The sequence below is a fragment of the Gallinula chloropus genome, assembly GCF_964237585.1.
Source record: "Gallinula chloropus genome assembly, chromosome: 1".
Lineage (NCBI taxonomy): Eukaryota > Metazoa > Chordata > Aves > Gruiformes > Rallidae > Gallinula > Gallinula chloropus.
Genome location: NC_140085.1, coordinates 210,183,051 through 210,209,760, shown reverse-complemented (window position 1 = coordinate 210,209,760; position 26,710 = coordinate 210,183,051). Strand labels below are relative to the sequence as shown.

General features: G+C 38.5%; 1 protein-coding gene across 2 annotated transcripts in view; it reads left to right on the top strand.

Moving 5' to 3' along the window:
- Positions 1–24,189, top strand: part of USP12 (ubiquitin specific peptidase 12) — a gene marked incomplete at its 5' end in the record, with an annotated part of 37,165 nt that extends 12,976 nt beyond the window's left edge. The window contains 8 exons of one of the 2 annotated variants that reach the window (XM_084279292.1): positions 496–576; positions 6,341–6,554; positions 9,704–9,930; positions 16,700–16,776; positions 16,983–17,066; positions 19,587–19,784; positions 21,978–22,056; positions 24,068–24,189. In XM_084279292.1, coding sequence (XP_084135418.1) covers positions 496–576; positions 6,341–6,554; positions 9,704–9,930; positions 16,700–16,776; positions 16,983–17,066; positions 19,587–19,784; positions 21,978–22,056; positions 24,068–24,169 — 1,062 coding nt within the window. In that variant the 3' untranslated portion in view covers positions 24,170–24,189. The remainder of the gene's footprint in view (positions 1–495; positions 577–6,340; positions 6,555–9,703; positions 9,931–16,699; positions 16,777–16,982; positions 17,067–19,586; positions 19,785–21,977; positions 22,057–24,067) is intronic. The other variant, XM_084279293.1, reaches the window with a different exon arrangement.
- Between the last annotated feature and the right edge of the window lie 2,521 nt (positions 24,190–26,710).

Here is a 26,710-nt window from a genome sequence, read left to right as displayed (position 1 = left end):
CTTTGAGAGAACTCAAAGGGCTGATTTTTCTGCGTTCATGGCTAATGCCACCCTGCTTACCTTGTCCTTGCATTAAGCAATAGACTAGCTGGAAAGGTTTGGTTAATTTGCCGTGTAGGATTATTGAGCTGGGTCACAAACTCAACTTTCTGCACCACACCACATGAGACAGGAGGGTGTTTCATTTGTTTTCAGGATTTAGTCTCTCATTTATTTTTGTTTTCCTCCTTCCTGACTGGAAAGTGCTGCAGTGTAAGTAAGTTTAGTAAACCCAAGGTTTTATGGGCTGAGATTTGAATATACTGATTTGATGTTACCAAGGCAAATAGTTGTGACCAGGGGTTTGTTGTTGGGCTTTTTTTTTTTTTTGGTAATTTATTTGTTTTGGTCATTTATCCTTGCCAGAAAATTCACCTTTTTCCCCCCCCTCAACTAGGTAAATTCACTGTATACCTAGTCACAACACTAATATTTTACTACTTTGGATTTTTCTAGGGCGCCAATGCCTCAGCTTTGGAGAAAGAGATTGGTCCGGAACAATTTCCAGTCAATGAGCACTATTTTGGTTTGGTTAATGTAAGTTTCAGCCTGTAACTTAATTGCTTTGAAATGTCAGGATTTGTTAAATTGCAAGACTGCAACTGAATGAGTAATTAAAACGCTGAAAGATAGAGTCATTGAATATACGTGCTTATTGAAATATGGTTTGGTATTCAGGGTGTTTGTTGAAATATGTTACTGAAATAATTGTTGAAATTGAACTCTGTATTTAATACTTTATTTAATTTTACTAATTGTAGGGTATTTAAAAAAGAATTCTCTTGCTAATGTATAAGTTGTAAAGCTGTTAAAAATACATAGTGTGTAGTTCGTAATATGCCAGTCTAAGTGCATAAATATAGTAAAAGAAAGAAATCTTTGAAAGGCTGTTGATGATATGAAGTGTTCACATCTGCTGTTTGTATTAAGGTTTTTAAAAAATACTGAGCCCAAAGGTTCCCCTTTGGGAAACCAGTGGTGGAAAAAGTATACTGAATTGTTTGATTCAATCATTAGTTTTAATGAGTGATTAACTTTTTCAATTCTGCTGTTACCCATGAAATCTTGTTAGAAATGATGGTATTCTGAAATGAAATATTAAATTATTTTCTTTATTGAGGCTTCAGAAAGTACATATATAAACCAAGTTGCCTTAACAAGAGCTACCGTCTTGCCTTTTTAATTAAACTAATGACTTCCAGTGCTTGTCCTGCTACTGTAACATACATCTCTACCTCTACATTCTTAGCACTGACGTGGTCCAGGAGTGTGCAGTCTGAGTCTACAGTGTGCAGTCAGTAAACACTCGTACTGATAGGCTGTTTTACATACATCTCAAATGCCATGACTTAAATTACTGATTTTTGTTTCTCATGAAATTTGAAATACCTTCAAAGTGATGTTTTTTTTAATCTGAAAAGAGGAAATACAGTAGTTCAACTGCTAATACTTGTTAGTTCTGTAGCAAAGCTTAGCCTTTCCATCAAAGCTGTTCTTACCTTTCTCATATCTGCCATTCTGTTGACAGATAACCCATTTTCATAATTTCTAGTCCAAGTCTGGAGAGGATTTAAGACTTACCAGTAAAGTGGCATTGCACACCAAATCTTGAAGCTTTACATATTTTGTACCCTTAAGAAAAACAATAAACTTTTATGCACCAGAAGTCTTTGAATTGTAACAAATAGTAAAATGGGATTCCATGACATCTGTGGCACGCTGGTGCTGGCTTTTTCAGGTGCAGTGCTTGGCTATGGAAATTCAGGCATATTGTTGCTTGAACGTTTTTCAGATCTGTTCTGCAGACTGTGTTTACTAATATAGTATGTATTTGCTGTAAACATGTAAGAAGCTAGCAGCTTTTAAATCTATGAGGAAAATGAAAGGTTGGGACCTCCACATTAGCAACTATGGACAATGGCCATTCAGAAAGAATGACAGAGTTAATGATAATTACAAGAACTTATTATGTAATTGTCTAATAAAGAGCACTATTAGATTGAGAATTGATAGAAATCACAATTTTTGCCCTGATTGATTTATCTAATTGTTTTATAGCAATTAGAAGAAGTGAAGCTCTTAGGAGGTTCATTCCATTTACTGCTAAATTTGTTTATCCCTTTGGTTTGTCCAGAGTAAGGGAAAAAAAGAAAAAGGAGATAATGTGGAAATCAATAGCTCCCTTCTAACTGTGCCACAGCTAGCCATTTGAGATGTCTGGAGTGCAGGGCAGGATTTTAGATACAGATGACAACTCTGAAATAGGGATCTGTTAATATTAGAGGTAGTGATTATCCAGAGGTAGTGTAAAAGAAGAGGAGGTAGAAGCAGCTGTCTTATCTCCTCTCCAGCTTTGTGTTGGAATCTAGGGATTGTTCAGAGGATGTGCTGAAAGAACCATTTGAGAGGTAAAAGAATTAAGAGAGGGCAATTATGGGAAGCATATGGAAGACCAGATGGTGGATGGGTTGTTTGATTCTGTCAATGGAAGCTCTAAATAGAAAATTCAGCATAGGTTTGAAAGGACAACACCATTCACTGAATCAGCAAGAAATACTTAGATACATGGTAAGATGAAAATATTAGTAGTATGATGGTCGGTACACATGGACAATCAGGATCATCAAGTCTCCCTGTCATTCTTTCCTCCCACAGCACGGCTTCCCAGAAGCAATGGTTTTATCCAACAAGTATAAAACAATGAACGTTTTTAAAGTCAGAAGAGCTGCTCTGGTAGCTTTTCAGCAGTTTACCAGATTTCTAGAGGAGAAAGTTTGGTTACTCAGTTTCTAGCAACAGATCTGAGTATTTTGGAGAAATCTTATTTACTGGCACAGCCTGTTGCTACAAGTAAAAGTTATCAGAGCTGAGAGAAACCCTGGCTACGTTCTTGTAGAGATCTTCTTTGTTTTTCTGGGGTTCAACAACCAAGTTCCAAGTTTCTTCCAAGTTTTATTCTGCATCAGAAGACTAAAACTATAAGGTTACAAGGTGTTTAGTCTGTGTGGTGGTTTTGTTGCAGCTTTCCTGATTGTCTCTCTCTTTATTTTTTTAATTTCCTTATAGGTTTGAGTGTTCTAACTTTGATTTGGGGATTAAAGAGAAATGAAGATGTGTGTGTAAAACATAAAAATGTAATGTAGTGCGTGCAGTATTTTTGTAAAAGGAAATCTGATTTCTCAGAATTTAGAACAAAAGAACAATATGAAGTAAGAAAAAAAGACAAAATTTGTTTTTTTTACTTTTCCTAGATACTCACATCTTAAGGTGGTCCTCTCAGAAGGAGGCAAGACATAAATTAGTTGAAAATAGGTTAAAATAACTCTGCTCTATATATTCTCTATTACTCCCGCTGTGTGCAATAGAGGCGTTTCAGTATCCTGTACAGCCTGGCAGTTTAATATATCAAATGACAATGATGGTCTTACAGTTTTCTACAGTAAAGCATTTCCTTTACTATAATTCTATTTTAAATAAAGCTAGCTGATTTCTAGAGCTAGTTAAATATCCTTTGTGATTTGAATCGTCTGAGGGACTTCCATTGCTATGCATTTTTGTATTTCAGAGTGTGGAGCTGGAGTGTTTACACAAAACAAATAGATTATGGCTTCCCTCCTCTTGTTTACTATGTGTACCATTATATTTTTCTAATTATTGGAAGCTTTTATTTTAAAAGATTTTAGATTTTGAAGCAATGAAGATTGATGCTTTCAACATAAACCAAATGTGAACTAATTGCATTTTCTTCAGGAGTTTGTTTTCAGTGTTCTATTGCCTGCTGTCTGTCTGAATTTGGTTGAAGAAAACCTTTTATGAACTTAGTCTGCTTGCTTTTATTTCCTATCCACGTGCCTGTAGGTTAGCATACGTTCAAATTAAATTAATCTCTGGAATTTTGTTCAGTGTTCTGAGTTTTCTGCTGCTTCATGCTCTGGTCTGTCTCTCGGTGCGTGTTTGCTATTCTAATTAATTTATCCTCAGACTATTCCTTTTCAAAAGTAGGATGTTATAAAATTTCCAATTTGCTGCCTTTTCATCTTTTGACACTTGCTGTAGAAATTTTATCACTTTTCTCATTTGATTTAATTTTAGGAACTTTCTTAACATTTTAATGTAGTTCTCTTTTTGTGGCTGTTTCTAATTATAAACTCTTAAGTTGTTAGGTTACCGTATTAAACATTTTGACATAAATTACTGTGTGATTTCTTCTGCTTCCTTTAAGCCCTGGTATTCCTCTTAAGTTCACTGACCTACTTGAGTTCAGATTTGGACCACAAAGACTAATATAAGTATCTTCCCGTGCTTAAAGAAATCAAAATAATGGCCCTAAATTTCCTCGCTTTTTAACATGGAGCTCTTAAGACTTCTAAATATGTTTCTGAAATACAGTTCTTACCCACAATATGCTCAAAGAATTAGTATTTAGAAAGTAGTTTCTCAGATTCCGTTAATTTAAAATAAAACCATTTACTTTCCAGTTGTCTGATAAGATTTCATGATGCACCTTTTGTCATTGCCTATACTCATGAGAGAAATAAAAACCAGGTTACTTCCCTGTTATTCCTAAGTTGTAAAAGCTTTTAGTTCTTTTTCCCTCTTGAAAGAACCTGCTCTGAAAGTATCTCAGAAGGCACTGTTTGCTATATAAATAGTCTCCCCATCACAATACAGTTTTAAAATTTGCGGCTAAAACATAAATATGGACATTGTTTTTGTATTTTACAGAATATGTGTATTAGGTGTGTGCTTCAATTTCCTGGCTGAGGGCCTGCAGCTGAAAGGTTGGGATATATGCTGAGGGCCTTATAAAGATTTTTTCGTACACTTTCAGTGTTAGTTACTAGGTACTAGATCTCACTGGAGGAGGGCAGCATAAAACTGACGGAATTTCTTGTATCAGAAATAGTTTGGCCAGTAGGTCTAGGGAAGTGATGGTGCCCCTGTACTGGGCATTGGTGAGGCCACACCTCAAGTGCTGTGTCCAGTTCTGGGCCGCTCACTACAAGAAAGACATCGAGGCTCTGGAGCGTGTCCAGAGAAGGGCAACCAGGCTGGGGAAGGGGCTGGGGGGCAAATCCTCTGAGGAGCGGCTGAGGGAGCTGGGGGTGTTTAGCCTGGAGAAGAGGAGGCTGAGGGGAGACCTGATCACCACCTACAACTACCTGAAGGGAGGTTGTAGAGAGGTGGGCGATGGTCTCTTCAGCCAGGGGACAGGAGATGGGACAAGGGGCAATGGCATGAAGCTGTGCCAGGGCAGGGACAGATTGGACATTAGAAACAAATGTTTTCCTGCAAGAGTTGTCAGGGCCTGGAACAGGCTGCCCAGGGAGGGGGTTGAGTCACCTTCCCTGGATGTGTTCAAAAAAAGGGTAGATGAGGTACTTAGGGATCTGGTTTAGCTTAGGATGGGAATGGTTGGACTTGATGGTCTTAAAGCTCTTTTCCAACCTTGTGATTCTGTGACAGCTCATGATACCTTCACAGAGGTGATGGGGAGGGGGAGGTCTGTGGTGTTTGGGTTAGCTGGAGACATGTCAGTGATCACAATATCCAGGTGTCTTAATGAGTTTGGGGAAGAGGGACATCTGGAGCATCTTGGTACAGGGGGGTTTATGAATATTTTTTTAATAGCTGTTTCAATCCAGTGGCCTGCCTCCTTTGGAGTGCACATGTCCAAATTGTGCAGTCTTTTCCTTCCAGTCTTGGTTTGAAACTACTCCCTATGTCATAGCTGTTAGTGCTAAACAAGCCATGTTGCAATCTTTTAAGGAAACTCCTGAAAGCCAATCCTGTTCACCCTAAAATGAGAATCCAAAATGTAGGAACGGGTTAAAGCAATTATTTCTGACTTTGATCACAACAAGTAAGTTTGGGAGAATCCAATCTCTGAAGTGTCTGAGATGCTTTCAATTTATAGCTGAATTTCTTCACAGCACAAGTTTCGTGCTGTACCTGTTCTTTCATGTTGTGGCTGGCGTCCTGGGCATATTTTGGCACCTGTGAAATTGGTGGTATTTGCTGAACATTTTGACCCAAGTAAATGAAAAATATTACTAAATAACTACATTTACAATTGAGACAATGATATTTGAACAATCAAATTTACCCAGGTTTTTCTTGCATACAGTGTACTTGTTAATCCTTAATGAAACAGAAGTTTCATAAGTGCTATCTTAAAGGCATGAAGAAATGACTTGCAGAAAATTTGCCCCTGCTCATGAATTCTCTTATACTTTGGCTTTAATTTTACCTCTCTGCAGTAATACATTGCAAGCTAATAAATCTCTCTCTTATTTTGTAGTTTGGGAATACATGCTACTGCAATTCGGTTCTTCAGGCACTTTATTTTTGTCGACCATTTCGAGACAAAGTCTTAGCATACAAGAGTCAACCAAGGAAAAAAGAGAATCTCCTCACCTGCTTAGCTGATCTCTTCCACAGTATAGCCACCCAGAAGAAAAAAGTTGGAGTAATACCTCCCAAGAAATTTATAACAAGATTACGAAAAGAAAATGGTAACTTTTTTTCTTGTGTAATAATCATAGCAATTGTGATTTAATTCTGAAGTTGACCTGTGTATTTGCTAGGCATGGAAGGTGTTTCTGCCATAGAAAGAGGAGGTAACCCATTAGAATAAGGATGTTATACTGGAGCTGCTTTGGCTTTGAGAGAGAATCCTTGTCTCTCTCTCTTCATGTGGAACTCAGTGTGTTGTCAGCTGCTGGTTATGATATTGCTTGCTAATTTTGCCTCTCTATGAATTGTATTTTTATACCAAAAACTCACTGCAAATCTGTTGTCCTATATTTAAAAAAAAAAACATCATTACTCTTTGAATGCAAGAATCAGTCTCCCAAACTGAATGTATGCAAAGGACATTAAAACTTCCCTGCAAGAATCTAGCTTAAAACACCACAATTTTAAAAATGAATTTATAAGTTATGCAATACTTAGCTTGATCTAATTTTTAAAGGATTCATTAATTTTAAAATCACTAAGTAGTTTTGGCTATTTTTTTAGTGTAATTAATATCTTAAATTTCAAGAGATTTCCAGAGGTTTGTAACATTTCTTGTTTCTTATCTGCAGGGCTAAGTGATCAAAATGTTTTAGAACACAGTTTGATGTTAAAACAGAAATGAAACCTTTCAATCTACTACTTTATTTGAATACAGTTTTGTAAAAAAAGAAGATAAATTTCCTCTAAAACATAACCACTAGATAGAAGTAAGCTGGATGTGGTGCCATATTTAAAACTGCTGCAGTAGACATGTTCACACTGTTGTAATCTCTTCAAGACTATATATATGCAGACTAAAAAATGTTTAAATTCTATAGTAAAAAAAAGACATAAGATACTATAATGGCATTCCTAACTCAAAATGACCCCTCCAGGAAACCATAAGTTGTAATAATATTGTTTTTTAAAAAAAAGCTCTCACGTAATGTATGATCTCTTACCTCTGCAGAATAGGAAACTTGGCTTCAATTAGTCTGTCAGTACATCCAAGTACCCACGCTTGTATGTTGATGCATTTGCAGAAATAGTTCATTATGTCAGTGAATGTTGACTAACTATGACAGATGTGGAGAATGGTTCAAATGGAGAACAGAAAAACCCCAGGAACCACTGAGTTCTTTTTTAGAAAGTGTTCTTTTTAGGGCTTAATTATGTCATGACACTGAAATTCTAAGTGGGAGAAGGCAATTGGAAAATCTTTGATAGAGAAATTGGATGTGAAAGTTCAGCATTTGTTGGCTTTTGTGGTCTCTTACTGTCACCTTTTCTACAGAACAGGTGTTTTCCACAGACATCATATATGCTATTAAGTGCTTATTGTAAAGGTATATAATTTTGAGCTTTAAAGAAGAGCTAATTAAAGAATCAGGTAGGTATACAACACCAATCTAGATTCTTTTCCAACCAGTATCCAGCTGTGTCATACCAGGGTGATGACTGAGAAAATAATCTTCATGTATTCCGGACTGCAGCTGCTATTCCTTCTTTATTTTCAAAGTCTGAATGTAACATACACATATTAATGACTGTAAAGCTTAACTGGCTGGTAAGCAGCCCTGATCATGAAATGAACAATGTCAAGCTTTCATTCTGTTATACTTAATGCTAATTTACTGGCTGGGCACATAGCCCTGAGAGGTCTGTGATGTAATGCTCAGAAGTGTTTTACCTCAAGAGGTTTGTAGCTCTTGTTCTGCCTTGACTTACTTGATAAAATAAAGACCTTACAGTTGGCTAGATTCAGTGTTGAACTTACTTCTCAAAAATAACAGAGTAGTTTGTTAAATAAACTACTTGGTTCATACTCTTGGCTGACCTGTTACACTACTTAGCCTCTCCAAATGAGCTAGATGAGCATAATGTTCTCTCTGCTAATAACTCAGGATTTTATTTAATTTTTTCTATTTGAAGTTTACTCCTGGATGCCATCATGGTAGTAAAACTTTCATGTAGTCCCTGTGTGCACTTCAAAACTTAAGCTTTCTATCTTTTTCATTAATCTTTTCAGTCCTGGGAACTATCCCTCCACTGAAGGCTGGTCTCTTAGTATATTGGACTACAAGCATCTTGCAAGTTATAATTAATTGAAGTAATTGCACATTAAAAGACTTGTATGATATTAGCCAGTGATATAGAATGATATTTAATGATTTTTAAATTGGCAGGTAAATTTCCTTTTAACAATTCCTGGTCAAAGAAAGAAGTAGCAACTATTGGTAAAGGTGATTCAACACCTTTATGGTTTTCTCAGGCCCATCACTAATGTGAAGATTTGTAGCAACAGTTTTTCTCAGCTTGATATCCCAGGGGGACTACAGTAAATGATGTTTTTAGGGTAGTACCGATTTGAACACAAATGAGAGTTCAGCTTTATGCTTTAATCTGTATCATTGCTATACATTGCAAGTAATGTGCCAGTGAAACTATTACTGAATGACTCCTAAAACGGTTAGGCTTAGAAATGTTGACAAATTGAGGACATGAAGTGGAAAGCACTGTGAATCTGTTGTTATCTAGCCAGCAAGTTCACCAGTAATAAAGGTGCCACAGATACCAGTGTCCAGAAACCGTATTTCACATCTTGGGAGACAGATCTATTTAGTACTTGAAGTCCTGGTTAGAAACCTGTTAGCTCTTGCAGTGGGTAGAACTTCTTCAGGCTGCTTTGACATGGCTTCTACAAATACTTAAAGAGCTATGAGTAAGCAAACAGTTGTTTAGAAGTATCAGTGTCTTTAAGTTTTTAATCTCCATCGCCAGCGTCATCAGACACTGTGCTTATGGCCAAGCAGCAGCGGACTTACGACCCTTAAAGTGGAAATAAATAAAGCAATATTCTGAGCATTTATCTTTCATATTCTTCCTGTGATAGAACACACAGGCCATGAAGCATTTCCTCTGATAAGTTCCCAGCAGAGAGATTTCTGTGAATGTAAGCTGACTTGCCCTCCCCTCCTCCCACCCCCTATATTTTTGGCTTAGTACATGAAATACGTGTTTGGTGTTGGTGTTGTGTTGTCAGGGATGATTCAAGCCATGAAATAAAGACTGGTTTGGAAATGTGATATTTTTTTTAGAAACATTTTTTTTTGTGGTATAGCCCTAACTGGTTAATTAAAAAGAATTCTGTTGTTTTGTTTTGTAGAGCTTTTTGATAACTACATGCAGCAGGACGCACACGAGTTCCTAAACTATCTGTTAAACACAATTGCGGATATCTTGCAAGAGGAAAGAAAACAAGAGAAGCAGAATGGTCGCCTACCTAATGGCAACATTGACAATGAAAATAACAGCCTGCCAGACCCAACCTGGGTTCATGAAATCTTTCAGGGAACATTAACTAATGAAACCAGATGTCTTACATGTGAAACTGTAAGTTTGCATATACTTCGCAGAATTAATTATTCTATGTTTCATGATTCATTTATCTCAGCAGACAGACATACTAGATTAGTTTCTTCCCTAAGAAATCTTACATTTGCCTGAGCGTTCGTATTTTTTCTTTGTTAGTGAGAAAATTTTGGCAGCTGACACATGAATTGGAGGAAAAACCTTTTGGTCAGTATTTGGAAAATGCCCAGTTGGATTTTTGACAGCGTGATCATAAATCAACTCAAAAGTTTAGATTAGAAAATTCTAAATCAATGTATTCCTAAGAGCAGTGAAGCCTGTTACTTGGGGATATGTAGTTCTCCTCAAGTTTTATTTCATCATAACTTATGGTCATGCTTAGTGATCCATTTCATAAATATGTTTTCTGAATCAGTTTCCACTGATTTCTAGTTTTTAAGTTTAAAGTCCTGTAAGTCAAGATACTGTGGTTGGCTTTTGGCACTGAGACGGTAGACTAGGAGTCTGGAAGACCATGGTGTGTAGGAAAAGTAATCCTTTCCTAAATGTCTGTCTACAGGAATTCTAATATTAGACCACTTACTCCTCCTTTGAGTAAGCTACACTAAAATTTTCTTTGAGAATAGTTCCATAAGAGGAAGCATACTTTTCAGAAAAAACTTAGAATTGAATTTTACCAGCCTGAGAGAGATTAAAAAGCAGCACAGTTTGAAAGTTCCAGTAATTCTGCCATGGTCTGTGCTTTAGATATTGTAAAAAGCTAAATGACTGTGTTTTTTGTATGACTCTTCATACCTATTTTCCTTAATTAGATAATGCATGTATTTCAGCACGATGCTAGAAAGGAGGAATGAATCAGATTAAGTCTGTATATTTCACACCTAATTTATTCCATCTACTAGAAATACCCACCTCTCTTACTTCAAAGAAAATAGCTCCCTAATGTTGTGTGTAATGTAACTGCAGACTTTGGTAATTTAGATTGCTGGTTTCTAGCTACCATATTTTCTTTTCTGGTAGCTTTCCCCTCCTTAATAACTATTTCATGGCAACAGTCAATTACTTCTCTTTTAAATCCTGAATGGATTTTTCTTCTTGAGGCAGGAGTTTAGGTTGATCTCATAACATGACTGATATTATTACTGTCCCTCACTGTGGCACAGTGAATCACCACTGTCAGGATTTTGATCTAGATACAGCCCATAATACAATTTTAAAACACTGATATGCTCTTTGCCAGCATATTTTGCGTGGCTGACACACAGGACACTGCGCTGCCATCCAGAGAGACCTGGACAGGCTGGAGAGCTGGGCAGGGAGAAACCAGATGAGGTTCAACAAAAGCAAGTGGAGAGTCTGGCACCTGGGAAGGAACAACCACTTGAATCAGTACAGGCTGGGGGATGAGCTGCTGGAGAAGAGCTCTGTGGAGAAGGACCTGGGGGTCCTGGTTGATGACAGGTTGGCCATGAGCCAGCAGTGTGCCCTGGGGGCTGAGAGAGACAATGGGATCCTGGGGGGCATCAGGAGGAGTGTGGCCAGCGGGTCGAAGGAGGTGATCCTCCCCCTCTACTATGCCCTGGTCAGGCCCCACCTGCAGTATTGTGTCCAGTTCTGGGCTCCCTGGGATAAAAAGGACAGGGATCTCCTGGAGAGAGTCCAGAGGAGGGCTACAAAGATGATGAAGGGCCTGGAGCATCTCCCCTATGAGGAAAAGCTGAGTAAGTTGGGACTGTTCAGCCTTGAGAAGAGAAGACTAAGGGGGGACATAATTAAAGTTTATAATTATCTGAAGCAGGGGATGCAGGGGGAATCAGCCAGCCCATTTTCAGTGCTCTGTGGAGACAGGACAAGGAGCAATGGCTGCAAGTTGGAGCACAGGCAGTTCCACACCAACATGGGGAAGAACTTTTCCCCAGTGAGGGTGCCAGAGCCCTGGGACAGGCTGCCCAGGGAGGTGGTGGAGTCTCCATCTCTGGAGAGATTCCAGCCCCGTCTGGACACCTGTCTGTGCAATATGAGCTGGGGAGCTGCTTTGGCAGAGGGGTTGGACCCGATGATCTCTCCAGGTCCCTTCCAACCCCTACAGTTCTATGATTCTATGATTTTATTAGCTATCAGGCCTGTCTCAATTTTGGAAGTTTTACTAGTACCTCTCAGTTCTGGTTTTCTGTTAGCTGCTGCTGAGCAGGATGCTCCACCGTACCTGTTTGCCACTGTGCCTCCTTGGCCAGTTGAATTTTAAATTCAGTGTTCCAACATGCTTGGTTTAGTCTATTACAGCATTTGTTTTCCAAACCTTAATAATCTGGAAACTCTTTTACTGGCTTCTGTCTATGCAATACATCAGCTGGAGTCTAATTAAAACACAATGACCTGAAAATGAACATTTAGAAACACATTTAGACACATTAAATAAGTAATACTACTGTGGATAATGTCTTAGTTTCAAATATAGTGAACAAATATGATTGGTTTAATGTCTGCTAAAAGCTGTTGGCATTTAGAGTCTTTCTGTGTTTAGAAATATAATTTAAAATGTCAGGAGTGCTTGGAGTGCTCGTGTAGAAGATTACGCAGCAATAGTGGATGAATTATTGCTTCTAAATGACAAGACAATAACCTTTGTATATTTATAATTTAAATTTGGAATTTAATGCATATGATGTGTCTTTGCTCTAAGTGGGAACGATCTTCTAACTGGCCAAAGCTACTCAGTGTACCTGAAGTCAGCACGGCAAGATTTTATCCTAATTTCATTTATCCTGATTATAGAAACACACTTCTGTCCAGGACACTGTCTCATTAGCCCATCTTTAAGGCAAAAAATGAACTGACTAAAGACCTGTCCTCAGTTTCAGTATGGACTATGGAACATAAGGAGTGTCTATACAATTCTTTAACAGATTTGTGTTGTGGGCCAAGCTGCAGTATAAAACAGAGATTATAAAATGGATTTTAAGTTGTCTTTATATGTTTTTAAAGTGATTTCTTGCTATCATGCGTTCTCCCTTCTTTGATATGATGATGTAAATATTACAGATTTCTGCAGCTAATGGATAAACATCAGCTAGAAGTTAATTTGGTTTACAGATTTCTCTCACAATTTAAGGAAAGAACAACAGTAAACCAGAAAATAATGAAATTGATTTCATCAGCATTAAACCTGGAGTGTCTGAATGTGAGCAGTAGTTCTACAGAGAAAAACAGGAAATTGTTTTGGGTCAGAGGCTCCAAATACATCCACAATGTTTTTCTGTGGCTGGTGGTCTTGCTGTTGCATTCAGATGGCTCTACAGGGCATAGAAATCTTTGGCTCAATTCTACTTTGAACTGAGAGAAGGCAATAAGGAAAATCTCCATGGTCTCTCTTACAGAAGTACTGTAGAAGCCATAACTATGCCCTGCGTTGGGGTTTTTTTTTCCCCCTCTTTTTTCCTTTTCTTTTTGAAACAAAGATAAATCATTCCTTTTGTTTCAGCTTCATTTAAAGCTAGTTTCTGGCTCAGCACACATGGGAACCTACAGTTGTAAAAGTCTTTTTAAAAAGTCAGTGAGCTGATTGACGTTGCCAGTGAAATTCCAAACGGAAAGAAGTGTGGATTCCACGAGTGTTCTCTCCATGAGCCTTCTGAGGTGGCTGTTCACTGTGACATTGGTCCTCAGAGTTCAGCTGAGCAGTTTGGGTGCAGATTATGTCCTCAGTACTGGAATACTCAAATTCTTCACTATTATTCAGACACTGGTGTTAATCACAGAATCACAGAATGTTAGAGGCTGGAAAGCACCTCAAGAGATCATCTAGTCCAACCTCCCCGCCAGAGCAGGATCACCTGATTAGGTCACACAAGAACATGTCCAGGCAGATTTTGAATGTCTCCAGAGAAGGAGACCCCACAATCTTTCAGAGCAGCCTATCCCAGTACTCCATCACCCTCACAGTGAGGAAGTTTTTCCTTACATGCACATGGAACCTCCTGTGCTCCAGTTTGCACTCATTGCCCCTTGTCCAATCGCTGGCCATCACTGAGAAGAACCTGCCTCCATCATCCTGACTCTTGGTCTTTACATATTTATAAACATTAGAGATGATTCCTCAGTCTCCTCCAAGCTAAAGAGGCCCAGCTCCCTCAGCCTGTAGTGATAAGGAAGATGTTTCACTCCCTTAATCATCTTAGTGTCCCTGTGCTGGCCTCTTTCAAGTAGTTCCCTGTCCTTCTTGAACTGAGGGGCCCAGAACTGGCTATGATATTCCAGGTGTGGTCTCACCAGGGCAGAGTAGAGGGGGAGGAGAACCTCTCATGACCTACTAACCACACTCCTAATACACCCCAGGATGCCACTGGCCTTAGGAGCACTCAGGTGGCTTTTTGAACACATCAGGGCTTGATCCTGCTAGTGATGAGGTTTTCTGACCAGGTCCATCATTTTTGTCATTCTGTAGATGGTTGAACTATATAGAATTAGTGACTTTGGTCTAAGGAACTTTGTGATGTTTATTTGGAACAGAACCTCTACAGGAGCAGGGGGCTGGTTAGAGTGGAAGGCGACTTTTAAATGATTTTTCTTTATATACTTAAAACCATACAAGGTAACATTGAAAAAAAATGTTCAAAAAATCCTAGGGATAACAGTTTCTAAATTAACATGGGTGGAAAAAATGCATTTGGCTATTCTTTCAATAAGGCCTTTAATGGTTCCTCACGATCCCAAGCACACAGTGGACTGGCCAACCTGAGGGAGGCTCTTTAAGCAGCATCACCAGTGTTACCACCAATAATGGGAGAATTTCTTTTGCAGGCTTCTGGTTACAGTACCAGTCTCTTCTTAACTGAGTACAACACATCCCTTCCCTCTTCTCCATCTCCTCCCTGCCCTTACAGCTTCTGCGTGGGACAAAGCTGCCTGTGAAATCTTTATTGTTTCATGGAATTTTCTTTGATTAGACCAAGAGAGGAAGAATTATCTAATTGCATGTCTGAATAACACTGATCATGTGACTCCTTAATTCCAGCTCTCCTAGCTGAAGACTGCAGCAGAGTATTTTCGAGAACTGATTTTTTCCTGAGTTTTTCTTAATCCCTAGGCTAAGATAATTTCCCCCAGAGATATTAGAGTTATAAAGTCAAGTTTGATAGTTCCAAAAGTGATTTGCAGTGGGTTATGTTGAAGAATTGTCTACACACCTAAACCATAGTACAGCCCAGAAGAAAGGAAATGTGCAGCATACTGAAGATGTAGGTGGCTTCCCCCTTTCCCCACCCTCTGCCCCCAAAAAACCCCCAAAACCCAACCAAACCCATATTGGAATCTTTTGACATATGTTCCAGGGTCTCTTTAGAAATACAAACATTACACTTCAGCATCTAAATGATGTGGGATGTGTGATGTATACTGGCATAGTGACATCTTTTGTACATGTACACTTGGAAAGATCAGGTACAGAAGAGTGGGAGAAGTACTTTCCCAGTCCTCTCACAGATATTAATATTTAATGGCCTCAAGTTGGAGCACAGGAAGTTCCACACCAACATGGGGAAGCACTTTTCCCCAGTGAGGGTGCCAGAGCCCTGGGACAGGCTGCCCAGGGAGGTGGTGGAGTCTCCATCTCTGGAGATATTCCAGCCCCATCTGGACGCCTGTCTGTGCAATATGAGCTGGGGAGCTGCTTTGGCAGGGGGGTTGGACTCAGTGATCTCTGGAGATCCCTTCCAACCCCTATGATTCTGTGATTCTGTGATATTAGCAGAAACTTTTAACATGATTTCATAAGTTTTTGGATTTGCCCAATGGTATTAATTATCAAAAATTGTCTTGACCACCTGTATTTATCTTTTTATTTGCCATGCATGCTGCCCTTAGGAACTGTGTGATCCTCTTGATCACACAGAACAACTTCCCATATGTATCTTTGTTCTGAGTTGAAAAGGGAACATAAATTTCATGTTTTAAAGATCAACTTAAATCAGTTCTGTTGCAGTTCAACTTTTTCTTTCAATCAATAAACTGCAACCACTCATCTTTTCTAAAAGCCTTTACTGCTGTACCTAAGAGTACTCAGCAGAGGACATTCTGCTCAGTGGCAGAAGAAACAGTAGCAGACAAAAGGTTGCAGATTGCTCTTTCCTAAACCTTTTAATAACATAGTTAACTTTCAGGACAGCTGTGGAATTCATCCATCACCGTTTGTCAGAATTTGTGGTGGAATTAATTTTCTGCTTCTGAGAATTTATTTTTTACTCTTAATTGTTCTTCCACTTGTTTGAGAAATGGCTCTGTACCATTCTGCCTTTATCAGACCTAGTCCCAAGCTCTCATTTACCAACTAACTAACTAAATGCCACCTGCTGCTTGTTTTAAGAATTTAGCTGGGAAGAGGCTTCAAAATATTTGTGCTTTTTATTAAGGACACTATCATATGAAACATACGTTTCAGTTGGAGGGAATAATAGGGGAAGAACAGAGGTGAGAGCCCTAAATGGAAGGATCCTAGTGATTGTGTTATGTTGAAAACATTGAGCTGTAGAAGGAACTTGACATTAATATTGTTGAGCTGAAATCACAGCATAATAACAACTGGCATTATGTACCACCCCCGACACATCCACATTTCAAAATCAGAGACAGAGATGTAGCAAATTTCTGAAATAGAAAGGCCACTTATAACAGTTTTTAGAAGGGTCTTATAAGGTAAAAGATGCATTCTGTCAAGAGAGAATGGTACTGAAAACCAGAGGTTAATTAGTATAACAAGTTTTAATTACAATGTATTGGTTCTTTTTCCCTGCAGATAAGCAGCAAAGATGAAGACTTCTTAGACCTTTCAGTTGATGTGGAACAGAATACTTCAATTACTCATTGTTTAAGGTAGGCACAAAAATCTGAAGTTTTGTAATTTGTCATTTATCTGCCACCATGAAATTAGGAAGTAAAAATCTCACAAGCTTAGCAAATTTTAGCTTATACAGACCTAAAAGCATAAAATTATGTTTAAATTGGAAATGTTTATATGTGTATTTCAGATAAGAAACTAGTATTTATAGCCTGGTGTCTTTTTTCTTTCTTCTATTCAGGGGTTTCAGCAATACAGAAACTCTGTGCAGTGAATACAAGTATTACTGTGAAGAGTGTCGCAGTAAGCAAGAAGCACATAAAAGGTACATCAGACTCAGGGAGGGGAAAAAAACCCCATGTATTTAATGGAAATACCCTGTTTTTTCCCTTGCATGTGTCTGTTGAGGCAGGGGGACAAGGCTATTTTTCCCTTAGTTGTTCTCACTCTCCTTACACTTAATAACTCAGTTACATTCCTCAGCTTGAATTCAATGAGCCTACTCCCATGAGTAATGAGAAGCCATGTAAAAGCATTTTGGGACTCCTTTGCATTATTATTTATTTCCTGAATGAGAGAAAGGATGGTCTTAAGACCAAAAGTAAGTTAACAAGACAGGACCTGCCAGTAATTAATCAAAGAGGATGGATAATGCTGAGAAGTCACTGATTTCATGTGACTTTTAAACGTGGCTTTGTCTTGATAATAAAATCATGTTTCCAGTTGCTGTAGGAATTGGCTTGATAGCACTTCTCTGATTGAACCAGAATGAGGCTTGTAACTTTATTTGTTAACCAAGTTTCTGGTTTCTTTAAAGAATTCTTTTAAAATTCATAATTATCCTTTAAATTCATAATTAGTTTTGCTAAACTTATGCTCAGCGGTGCTCCTGAAAAGCATCAGAAGCTCTGTGGAAAGCCTGAGAATCATTATGTTTAAAAACAGTTCTTGTCTGCCTAATAATTACTCCAGTCTTGTTTATACCTTTGAAAAACCTCAGATTTTATGTACTGTGTGGTGTTTATTATCTGAGAAAGTATTTGTCTGCTTAATGGTGAGTTGAAGGGATGGGAAGATGGACATGCTCTACTGGTTATACCGCTGGTGGTGGTGATTTGGTTTACCATAGGTTCAGCACATAGCTTTTGGCATATCTCATCTGCAAAGTCTGCCTTCACACGTTACCTAAGCTTACTAATTGCTGTGTATTAGAGGGTTGCAAAGCCAGGTCTGTCTTGTTTTCTGTTGCCTTAGCTCTATTTATGTGTGGAAGGTGAGGTGATGCCTGACAAATAGAAGCTGTGTTGACATAAACCTGTAGGGTAGGCACTGGCGTATTGGCAAAACACAGCTTTTATTGTTTATGTTCTGCTTTTTATGTGGGGCTTAAGTTCAGTTTCACTGCAGTCATCATTTTCTTCATCCCTGTAACACGGAGCTTATCTGTAATAGTGTCTACTCAACTAGCAAAGGTGGTGTAATGAAGTTATTCACCAGTGAAAGAGCTCCTATTATCAAACACAGTTGCACTGTAAGAAGAGGACTTGCGTTTTGAAAAGAGGAAACAGAGCAGAAATTACAGCCATATCTCAGTAATCTAACAAAAAAAACCCATAAGTCTCATAAAAAGAGCTTGCTTCTCTCATCTTTCTGCTCCTCTCCAGCTTTTTTCATTTCCTTACTTCCCCTGTGGGCCATGGAGAAGATGCCAGTCAGGCAGGGTTTCCTACAGGTTACTATCAGTGTAAGATTAATGAAAGGGAAGGAAGGTGAGTTCTCAAGGATTTTATCCTCAGCTCCATCTTTTGAAAAGGATAGTCTTGAACAAACCTATTTCCTGACATTCTGAAAATACGGTCTTAGTGGACAAGTCTGAAACCTGGGCTGTATTGAGGCTCTTGAGCTGCCTTTGGGGGCTGAAGGCAGCTTGAAAAATTCAGCACAGTGCTGATCAAAGGCAACGAGCTGTGCCAAGGAGCAGTGCACTCCAGCTTGGTTGCTGTGTTAGTGTGGGCAAATTTATTGCCCAGAGAGTAGAAGTCTGTGTTTGCTGCCAGGCCAGCTGTGGATGGCTGATGAGGATTTGCAGGCACTGATGTGAGGTCTCAATACCTCAAACTAGGGAAAGGGGCCAGTGAGCCCTCAGCAAAAACTAGTTTTATTGCTTTCTCCTTTTGACTGCCATAAAATAATGCTGCAGCATTTGGATAAAATCACTGTGCTAGAGCATGGCATTATCTTGTTTGGGTAGCAGGAGGTAGGATGAGGAACAGTGGGCTATTTGTACCCCTTGGCAATGTTAAAATGAATGGCTTGATAGGAAAACTTGGAGTAATGCATAGGTAACAAAGTGGTGTAACGAAGCTGGTTCTAAAAAGCTTGTTTGACTTGGCTGGTTTACTGAGAAATTCAACTGGAACAGGATCTCTGGAACAGCTTTGTTGCAATACCTCTGCTTTATACCAAGTGGGATCTAGGCTTTGGTTTTGGGCACTCAGGAAGGCTCTGGAGAGGTACATTTAAAAAAAGAATCCTGTGCTATGAGGTCACTGTATCTGAATTGTGATATGGGTTCAGTATGGCTATTTTTATTATTTTATATCATAGCTTGTGATTTTAATTACATCAGCAAGTCTCTCAATTGTTAAAACCCACCTTCAGTTTAGCAGCACAAACATGTCCAATATTTGGTAAAGAAGTGATTATTTGAGCATCTTTTTATGCTTTAAATTGCAAATTTTTTCAAAGACTTCAGTAAGATGGATTTCCTGTTTCTTGATACCCAAGTGACTGTTTTGGCTAGATTTTGGAAACACTGTTGGTTGTTGGTTTTTTTTTTTTTCAGGATGAAAGTAAAAAAGCTGCCTATGATTCTAGCTCTCCATTTGAAGAGATTTAAATACATGGATCAGCTGCATCGATACACAAAACTCTCTTATAGAGTGGTTTTTCCCTTAGAGCTTCGTTTATTTAACACCTCAGGAGATGCCACCAATCCTGACAGAATGTATGACCTTGTTGCTGTGGTAGTTCATTGTGGAAGGTAATAACTCTTACTTTATGCAAGGGGGTTTTGTACAAGCTTAACTATGTTTGCAACACCTATTGTCACGTCACTCTAGTAGCATTTAAAGACGTCTTAAAGGAAAAGTTCCTTAGGAAAGGAAGCACAGTGGGGAGATGCTACCAATCCTGGCAGAACATTTGGCTTTCTTACCCTGAGAGCTCATTGTGAAAAGCAATAACAATGTATATCACATGATAGAGCTTTGTATGAGCTTAACTGTGTTTAAAAAACCCCCAAACCATTCATTATTATATAACTAATAAAATTTAAAGATAATTTTTTAAAAAGCTTTCTTAGGAAAGAAAGCATTATAGAACAGATTTCCTTATAAAGCATTTCCTTAAAGGTCTTTGTGGTTGTTATTCTTTTAAGGCTTGAGCAACATTTTCTGAACTACATCTGTATCAGATGGGTTCTGTTAATTAGTTTTTCCTTACTTTTGAAATACAACTGGTAGATTTATATTTCATTTTGCTGTATTCACTAAATGTTCTTCTGGCTTCAAGTCTTAAAATCAGGGCTGCTTTACAAACTGCTGTTGGATAGATAAATTAGATTAGATAAAAGCCCCAAAGTTGAAAGCAATGATCTAACATCCAGAATCAGAATAATTCACACTGGGATGTCAACCACTTAAAGCTCAAAGCTGGGCTAACTTTGACATTAGATTAGCTTGCACTGGGCTCAGTTTCATGACTAGGAATGCTGATTTCACTGCCTGTGGGCAATTTGTTTCAGTGCAGCAGTGTTCTCACAGTGATTTTAAATTTTTTTCCCTATATCCAGTCGAATTTCCCTTGCTGCAGTTTGTGACCACTGCCTCTTGTCAACTCACCGTGTGTTTCTGAAAAGAGCCTGGCTCTGATTTCTTTATCACTCTTTTTTTTTTGGGGGGGTAGTGGAAGACAGCAGTTGGATTCCATCTCTGGAGATATTCAAGGCCCATCTGGAGGCCTGTCTGTGCAATATGAGCTGGGGAGCTGCTTTGGCAGGGGGGTTGGACCCGATGAGCTCTGGAGGTCCCTTCCAACCCCTACGATAGTATGATTCTATGATTCCTCATGTAGTCTTCTCCAGGCTGAGTAATGCCAGCTCCCTCAGCCTGTCTGCCACTGGATTTCTCCCAGATTAGCAGTTTCTCCTTCATTCTCAAATAAGCCTTGTCAGGAGAATGATGCAGGGCTGGCTAACAGCTCAATTTGTGGAACTCCTGGGCCCACCTGTGCTGCTGTTTTGTGGCTGGTGCTGTTGGATGGAGTTAGTCTGGCACAAGACTTTGCAGTCATACTTGTTAAAATTTCATAAGGTTCTTATCAGCCCATTCCTCCAACTTTTTGAAGTCCTTCAGAATGGCAAAGCTGCCCTCTAGTTGCCAGTTACTGCTGGTAACACCCCCATTCCTCCCTAGATAGGCCTGGAATTAAAGGAGAGACAAGGTGTCTCTATCTCAAACTGAGACATTCTTGTTCAGGATTTTAGAGAAAATAGAACCTGTCCATATCAGAAAATCTTGTCAATTCTGACTGTTTAATTCTCCTTCATTCAAGCTCATTCTCAGAGCCATGGCAGGAGATGAACCCTGTTTTGGTTGGGTGATGTGATATGGTAGACAGACACGTCCCTCACTTGAGGAGCTGTGCATTGTAGCAGTTTCAGTTTAATTGGGAGCCCTTCTCGTTGCTGGGAAGATTCTTGAGACTTCTAAACTGTCAGTTTAATTCAGCTTTTGTTTAGAGTGGAGCAGATAAAGAGATTCCTGATTGAGACAGTAAATGAACAGCAACTCTGCAGCCTTTTCTTTCTGAAGATCAGAAATAGTTTGGGATCTGTTCTGTCCCTATGAAACACCAGAATGTTTCCTTGATGTCACTTCTCTGACTCTCTTTTTAAAAAATTTAATTTAAATTTTCAATGCCCTTGCTGCTTATTCTTCATTTGAAATTGTAATCCTTTTTAAATCAAAATATTACATTTGGAGATAAGAAAAACTTAATTATATAAGAGAAGGGGTAAAACAAGAAACATCCAATGAGAAACTGTGCTTGTGCTGGTATCCATTTTAATTACTTTTAAGTATTGCTTTTCTAGTAGAAAAAGACCATTTAATGAAATACACTTGTACATACATGTGTGTTACTGTCTGTGTTCTTTCCTAATTTTATTTTACAGTGGCCCCAACAGAGGACATTATATTGCAATAGTGAAGAGTCATGATTTCTGGTTGCTTTTTGATGATGATATTGTAGAGGTAAGTTTTGTGTAACCCTGGGCTTCTTTTATAGCAACCAGAGTGCCTGTACCTCCCCCTCTGCCCCCATGTATATTATTACTACAAGGACTGGTATGTTAATGAAAAGAGGGTTCAACCCCAGTGTAAATGAGCAGTAAGTGTGAGCACAGAGCTGCACCTCACAGTGTGACTGGGAGATACTCCAAATTGCATTTTGGGTTTTCTACTTCTTAAGGGAAGCTGCTTTGCTTATTTATGGCCACTGTCCTTCACCTTTGTGTGATGAGCTGCTCCTGTGGCTGGAGGACATGGCCCATAAAGATACAGATGTGTTTTACCACAGTTCTTTTCTGAGGGTGGCTTGATGGAGCAAGCCATTCTGTTCATATTTTCCAGGAGCTCAGATGGGTTAGTCTGGTAGTCTGTTTTATCAAGTATCAAAATAGGAAGAAAAATCTGAATTTTTGGAATTTTACCCTAAAATTTAAACGTTAATCCACGAAACAGGAGCCGTTTGCCTCTGGTGGTGTTCTTGCTAATATCAGCCATGCTTCCAGGATTTCTTATTCTTTAAAAAAAAGTTTCTAATTTCTTGGAACAGCAGAATTCCCTTCACCAGTTTTGACTTCATGATCTTTCTGTTTCATCAGTTATCTTTCAGTATTTATTGAGAGAAGGAGCAGAAGCTGCTGCTGTCCCTCTCTCAGCTGCCATCCCAGATTTTTTCCTTGTTCTATCATCTTCCTTCTTCACCCCTTGTCTGTGCTTAATGTGTGAACAGAAGTGTGATTGCACTATCCAGGTCTGTTTCCTGACTTTATTTGAATTAAATAACTGTGGCATGAATAGTTTACATTCTCCTTACAGTAAACAAAAGCTGTGTAGTTGATGGAAAACGAAGGAGACAGACATTGAACTTACATTGTTAATTGGCAGGATGAGTCAAGAGTATCCAAGAGTTCTTATTTCCAAGCCACGTTCTGGAGGGGTTTTCACATGGGAAATGACAAACATGAACATACACCGAGCTGTTAGGAAAGTAAAAGGATTGCCTCTGTCTCTTATCAAGATCCTCAGTAAATTGAAAAGTCTTGATAGGGTCAAAAGTTCACTTTCCACCAGAGAAAACAGAGAGCTCTAGTAGATCTCACATCATTTCACAGACAACAGGGACAGTCTCTCCAGTGCCAAAGCAGTAGCATCTGGCAGAAATGTTTGGGGTTTTTAAAATTCTCTTAGCCCTGCTGAAGGGGAAGGAAAGAATCTTTTTGTTCTTAAATCAAAACCATCTCATTGAGTCACAGGCCAACGGTTCACCAAGTTGGCCGGGCTCAGTCCTTCCAGAGGGAGAAAAGAGAAAGAGGTTAAATGAAATCTGCCTAAAAGAAGGAGCACTTATCTTTCTATCTTGTTTGTTGCCTAATTGCCTTTGATTTAAAATGTGAAGTTGCTTTCAGTTTTAGTTTCTTTTGTAGCCACAAATGATGACAATGAAAACCAGACAGCACTCTTTTTGCCTTATTAACAGAAGTTTTGCATCTTTCCTCCAAAATCTTGGTTAGAGGAGGCTTTCTAAGCTAACAGGATTGCAAGCAAGCATTCTGTGTTTGCCCTCATTCTCTGCCTTGTCCTTATTCTTCTCTGCACTTGACTGGCTTGCACTGCTTAGATTTAGAACTGATAGTTTGTACTTGCATTCTTCATGTTGATATAAAGCCTCAGTGGGACATTTGTTGTCTTTAAAATGATTCTGTGGGAAATCTGGCCTAGCAATGTACATCAGGTTGCACTTAAAGCAGGTTCACTTAAGACTTTAAAAATTTAGATATAAAATGTATATAGCACTACCCTCTGTGGAGCTGATGGCAGAGGGGAAACCAAAGCATAACATGTTACTTAGATTTTATTACTTCATGTCATTACGTGAAAGGGTTTTTTAATGTTTGTTTGACAGTAGTTTTATAAGAGTGGAACTTAGTCATGTATATGCAAGATATTCTTACTTACATTTTGGGGTTTTTACCTACAGAAAATCGATGCACAAGCTATTGAAGAATTCTACGGGTTGACATCAGACATCTCAAAGAACTCTGAGTCTGGTTACATCCTCTTCTATCAGTCTCGGGACTGAGGGGATGCTGCAGTGAAGGGAGGTTTCTACACCTCAGATCTTCTCTATCTTGGAGTGGAGCAAGCACTGAAAAAGAGGAAAGCAAGGAGCTCCGGGGCAGTAGCACAGTTTGCACAGAACTAAGCAAAGAGTTTGGGATTCTTAAAACCTTTGTATCGTTTTCATTTTATTTGCTCAGGTATCATGCCGACTACACATCTCCACTGCATCCCATAAGCAAAAAGAGAGATACCAGCCACTCTTGCAGGAGCTTTCCTTTGGTAATGCTATCTCTGTGGTCCTAATTCAAAGCCCATTAAGGTCACTGGAGAACCTCTGATGGTTTTCATGAATGGGGTTCTCACTGCACTGCCAGATTGGTGCAATAGGAGCATTAGAAATCTGTATTTTTTACAGACGTTGTGTATAAAAGGAAAAGGACTCTGTGTGAACTTAAGTTTCCTGTGCTCAAGTTTAAAATAACAAGGTTGGGAGGGTTAACGTGTAAGCAAGAAGATATATCTGGGCCCAACACAATTGCCTTCTTGATGGTGGTAGTTTAACTGAAGATGTAAACTGGTGTCAGGGAGGCAAGTATGTTTTGCTTCTCTGAAGAAGCTTACGTTATTTATAATGTATGATCGGGAACAATCAGTCAAGATTATGGCTTTTAATCTCCCTATGGGGAAAGATTTGGTTTGTAATAGTTTATTTTTATTTATAAATTATTGTAACTTAGGATCTTGTGTATTGTCCTTTATTCTAACAAGTATTGGAAATTTTCTATATTAATTTGAATTAAAACAAATTATGTTTAAACGTTAAAGGAGAGCCAATATAAATTCTAAAAGCAATGCCTACAATATCTGTAAGAACCAGTAACACAGAAAAGAGACTTCCTTCTGGAGGAACTGGTATCTAAGTGAGGTGCTTTATTTAATTAAGTTAGAATATCCTCTTTGCATTAATGGGTGGGGGGGGGGAAAAAGTGATGGAACTGTGACATAGAAGACTCTGAGAATGCGTATCGTAAGCAAATGATGGTGCAGTGGTGGTATACTGGTGTTTATAGTTCTTTAATAAATGGTTAAAGGCTCGTACTCTAAGCAAACCAGAATGATTTGGATCAAAGTAAACCATTTTAAGAGTGTTATTATTGTTATTATTCCATCTCCTAAAAAATGGATCCACTTCTGTTCCCAGTGGCATGGGTGACCATCTCAAAAACCACTCAAGGGCTCAAGTGTGTTAACATCAGAGAAATAAGAAGAAACAGGCTTGGAATTTCATGAGACTGAAGATATCATATTCCTTGAAAAGTAATAATACTTAAGTCCTGTAGAGTGAAAATTTCTGAAACTAAGCAGTTTACCTTGCTTTAGGTTTATGAAAAAAAATAGCATTAGGAATTAAAGCTTGGCAAAACACCTGATCTGTAAGAAATGTGAACTGTTGTGATTCGACATTCTTCCACTTACCAGTCCATTGTCTGACAGTAGCTGAATGTAACTTCTGGAAAGTCATGGGATGTTCGTTCCCGATTGTGGCAATCAGGTCTTGGATGTCCTTGTCACTCCCTCTTCAGCTAGTGATTTTTACATTTATTGTGATTTTTCTAAGGTTATTTTATTGATACTGTTACAGCTTTTGAGAAGAATGTCTCCTGTCTGCTGCTATACCTGACTATTTACTTACCTGTATCTTTCAGCTCAGGAAATGACTTCACCTATTCACTCAGTTGAACAAATCTTTAACAGGGTCACTAAAGAAATTGGGCTACTTAGCAGCTGTCATACTGTAACAAATTGCTTTTGTAAAAGGCAAAGTTTCTAAAGCCTTGGTTTGGCTAGAATTCTTTTATATAAAAGTATGTATCATGATTAAACTTACCAGCATTGTAAAGCTAAGCTTAAATACTGTGGGAGGTGCATAAAACAGGATTGGATTTTTCTTAGAGCATTTGAATAATTGTAAAACCTTTTTTCAGCTTTCAGTGGGAAAAGGGTTAAGGGGTGAGTCAGCTGGATAATGGTGCATGCTAGAAGGATGAAGTCCTTTGCATACTAAAGGTACAGTGTTGTAAAAGAACATTAATTTTGCTAATTGAAAATGTTTGGGGTTTTTTGTTGTTTGTTTTTAGGGTTTGTTTTTTTTTTTTGAGGGTTGGGGGTTTTTTTTTGGTGTAGTTAAAAGCCAAGGCTAGTTGTTGAATATTTTATACCCTAACAAAATTTAAAACATTTTTGTTGTTTCACTAGTTTTATTCCTGCAATGTATTTTTATAAGATACTGACTTTTATTTTGTATAGGGGTTTTGACATAGTATTCCAAATTCTATATTTCATTTTTCTTTTAGTGCAGCTGAAATAATTGTAAGTTCTTAATTAAACTGGTGTCAGAAACTGCAACTTAAAAATAAATCAAAAAGGAAGAGAGACAGGGAAGTGCAAAATATAACTGATTGGTCTGTAAAGCATTATAGGATCTTTCTTGGCTGTTTCATTGGGGAGTGTGGGAAAGTTGTCAGTCGTTGTAAATGGTGGAAATTATTTGCTGTGTAAC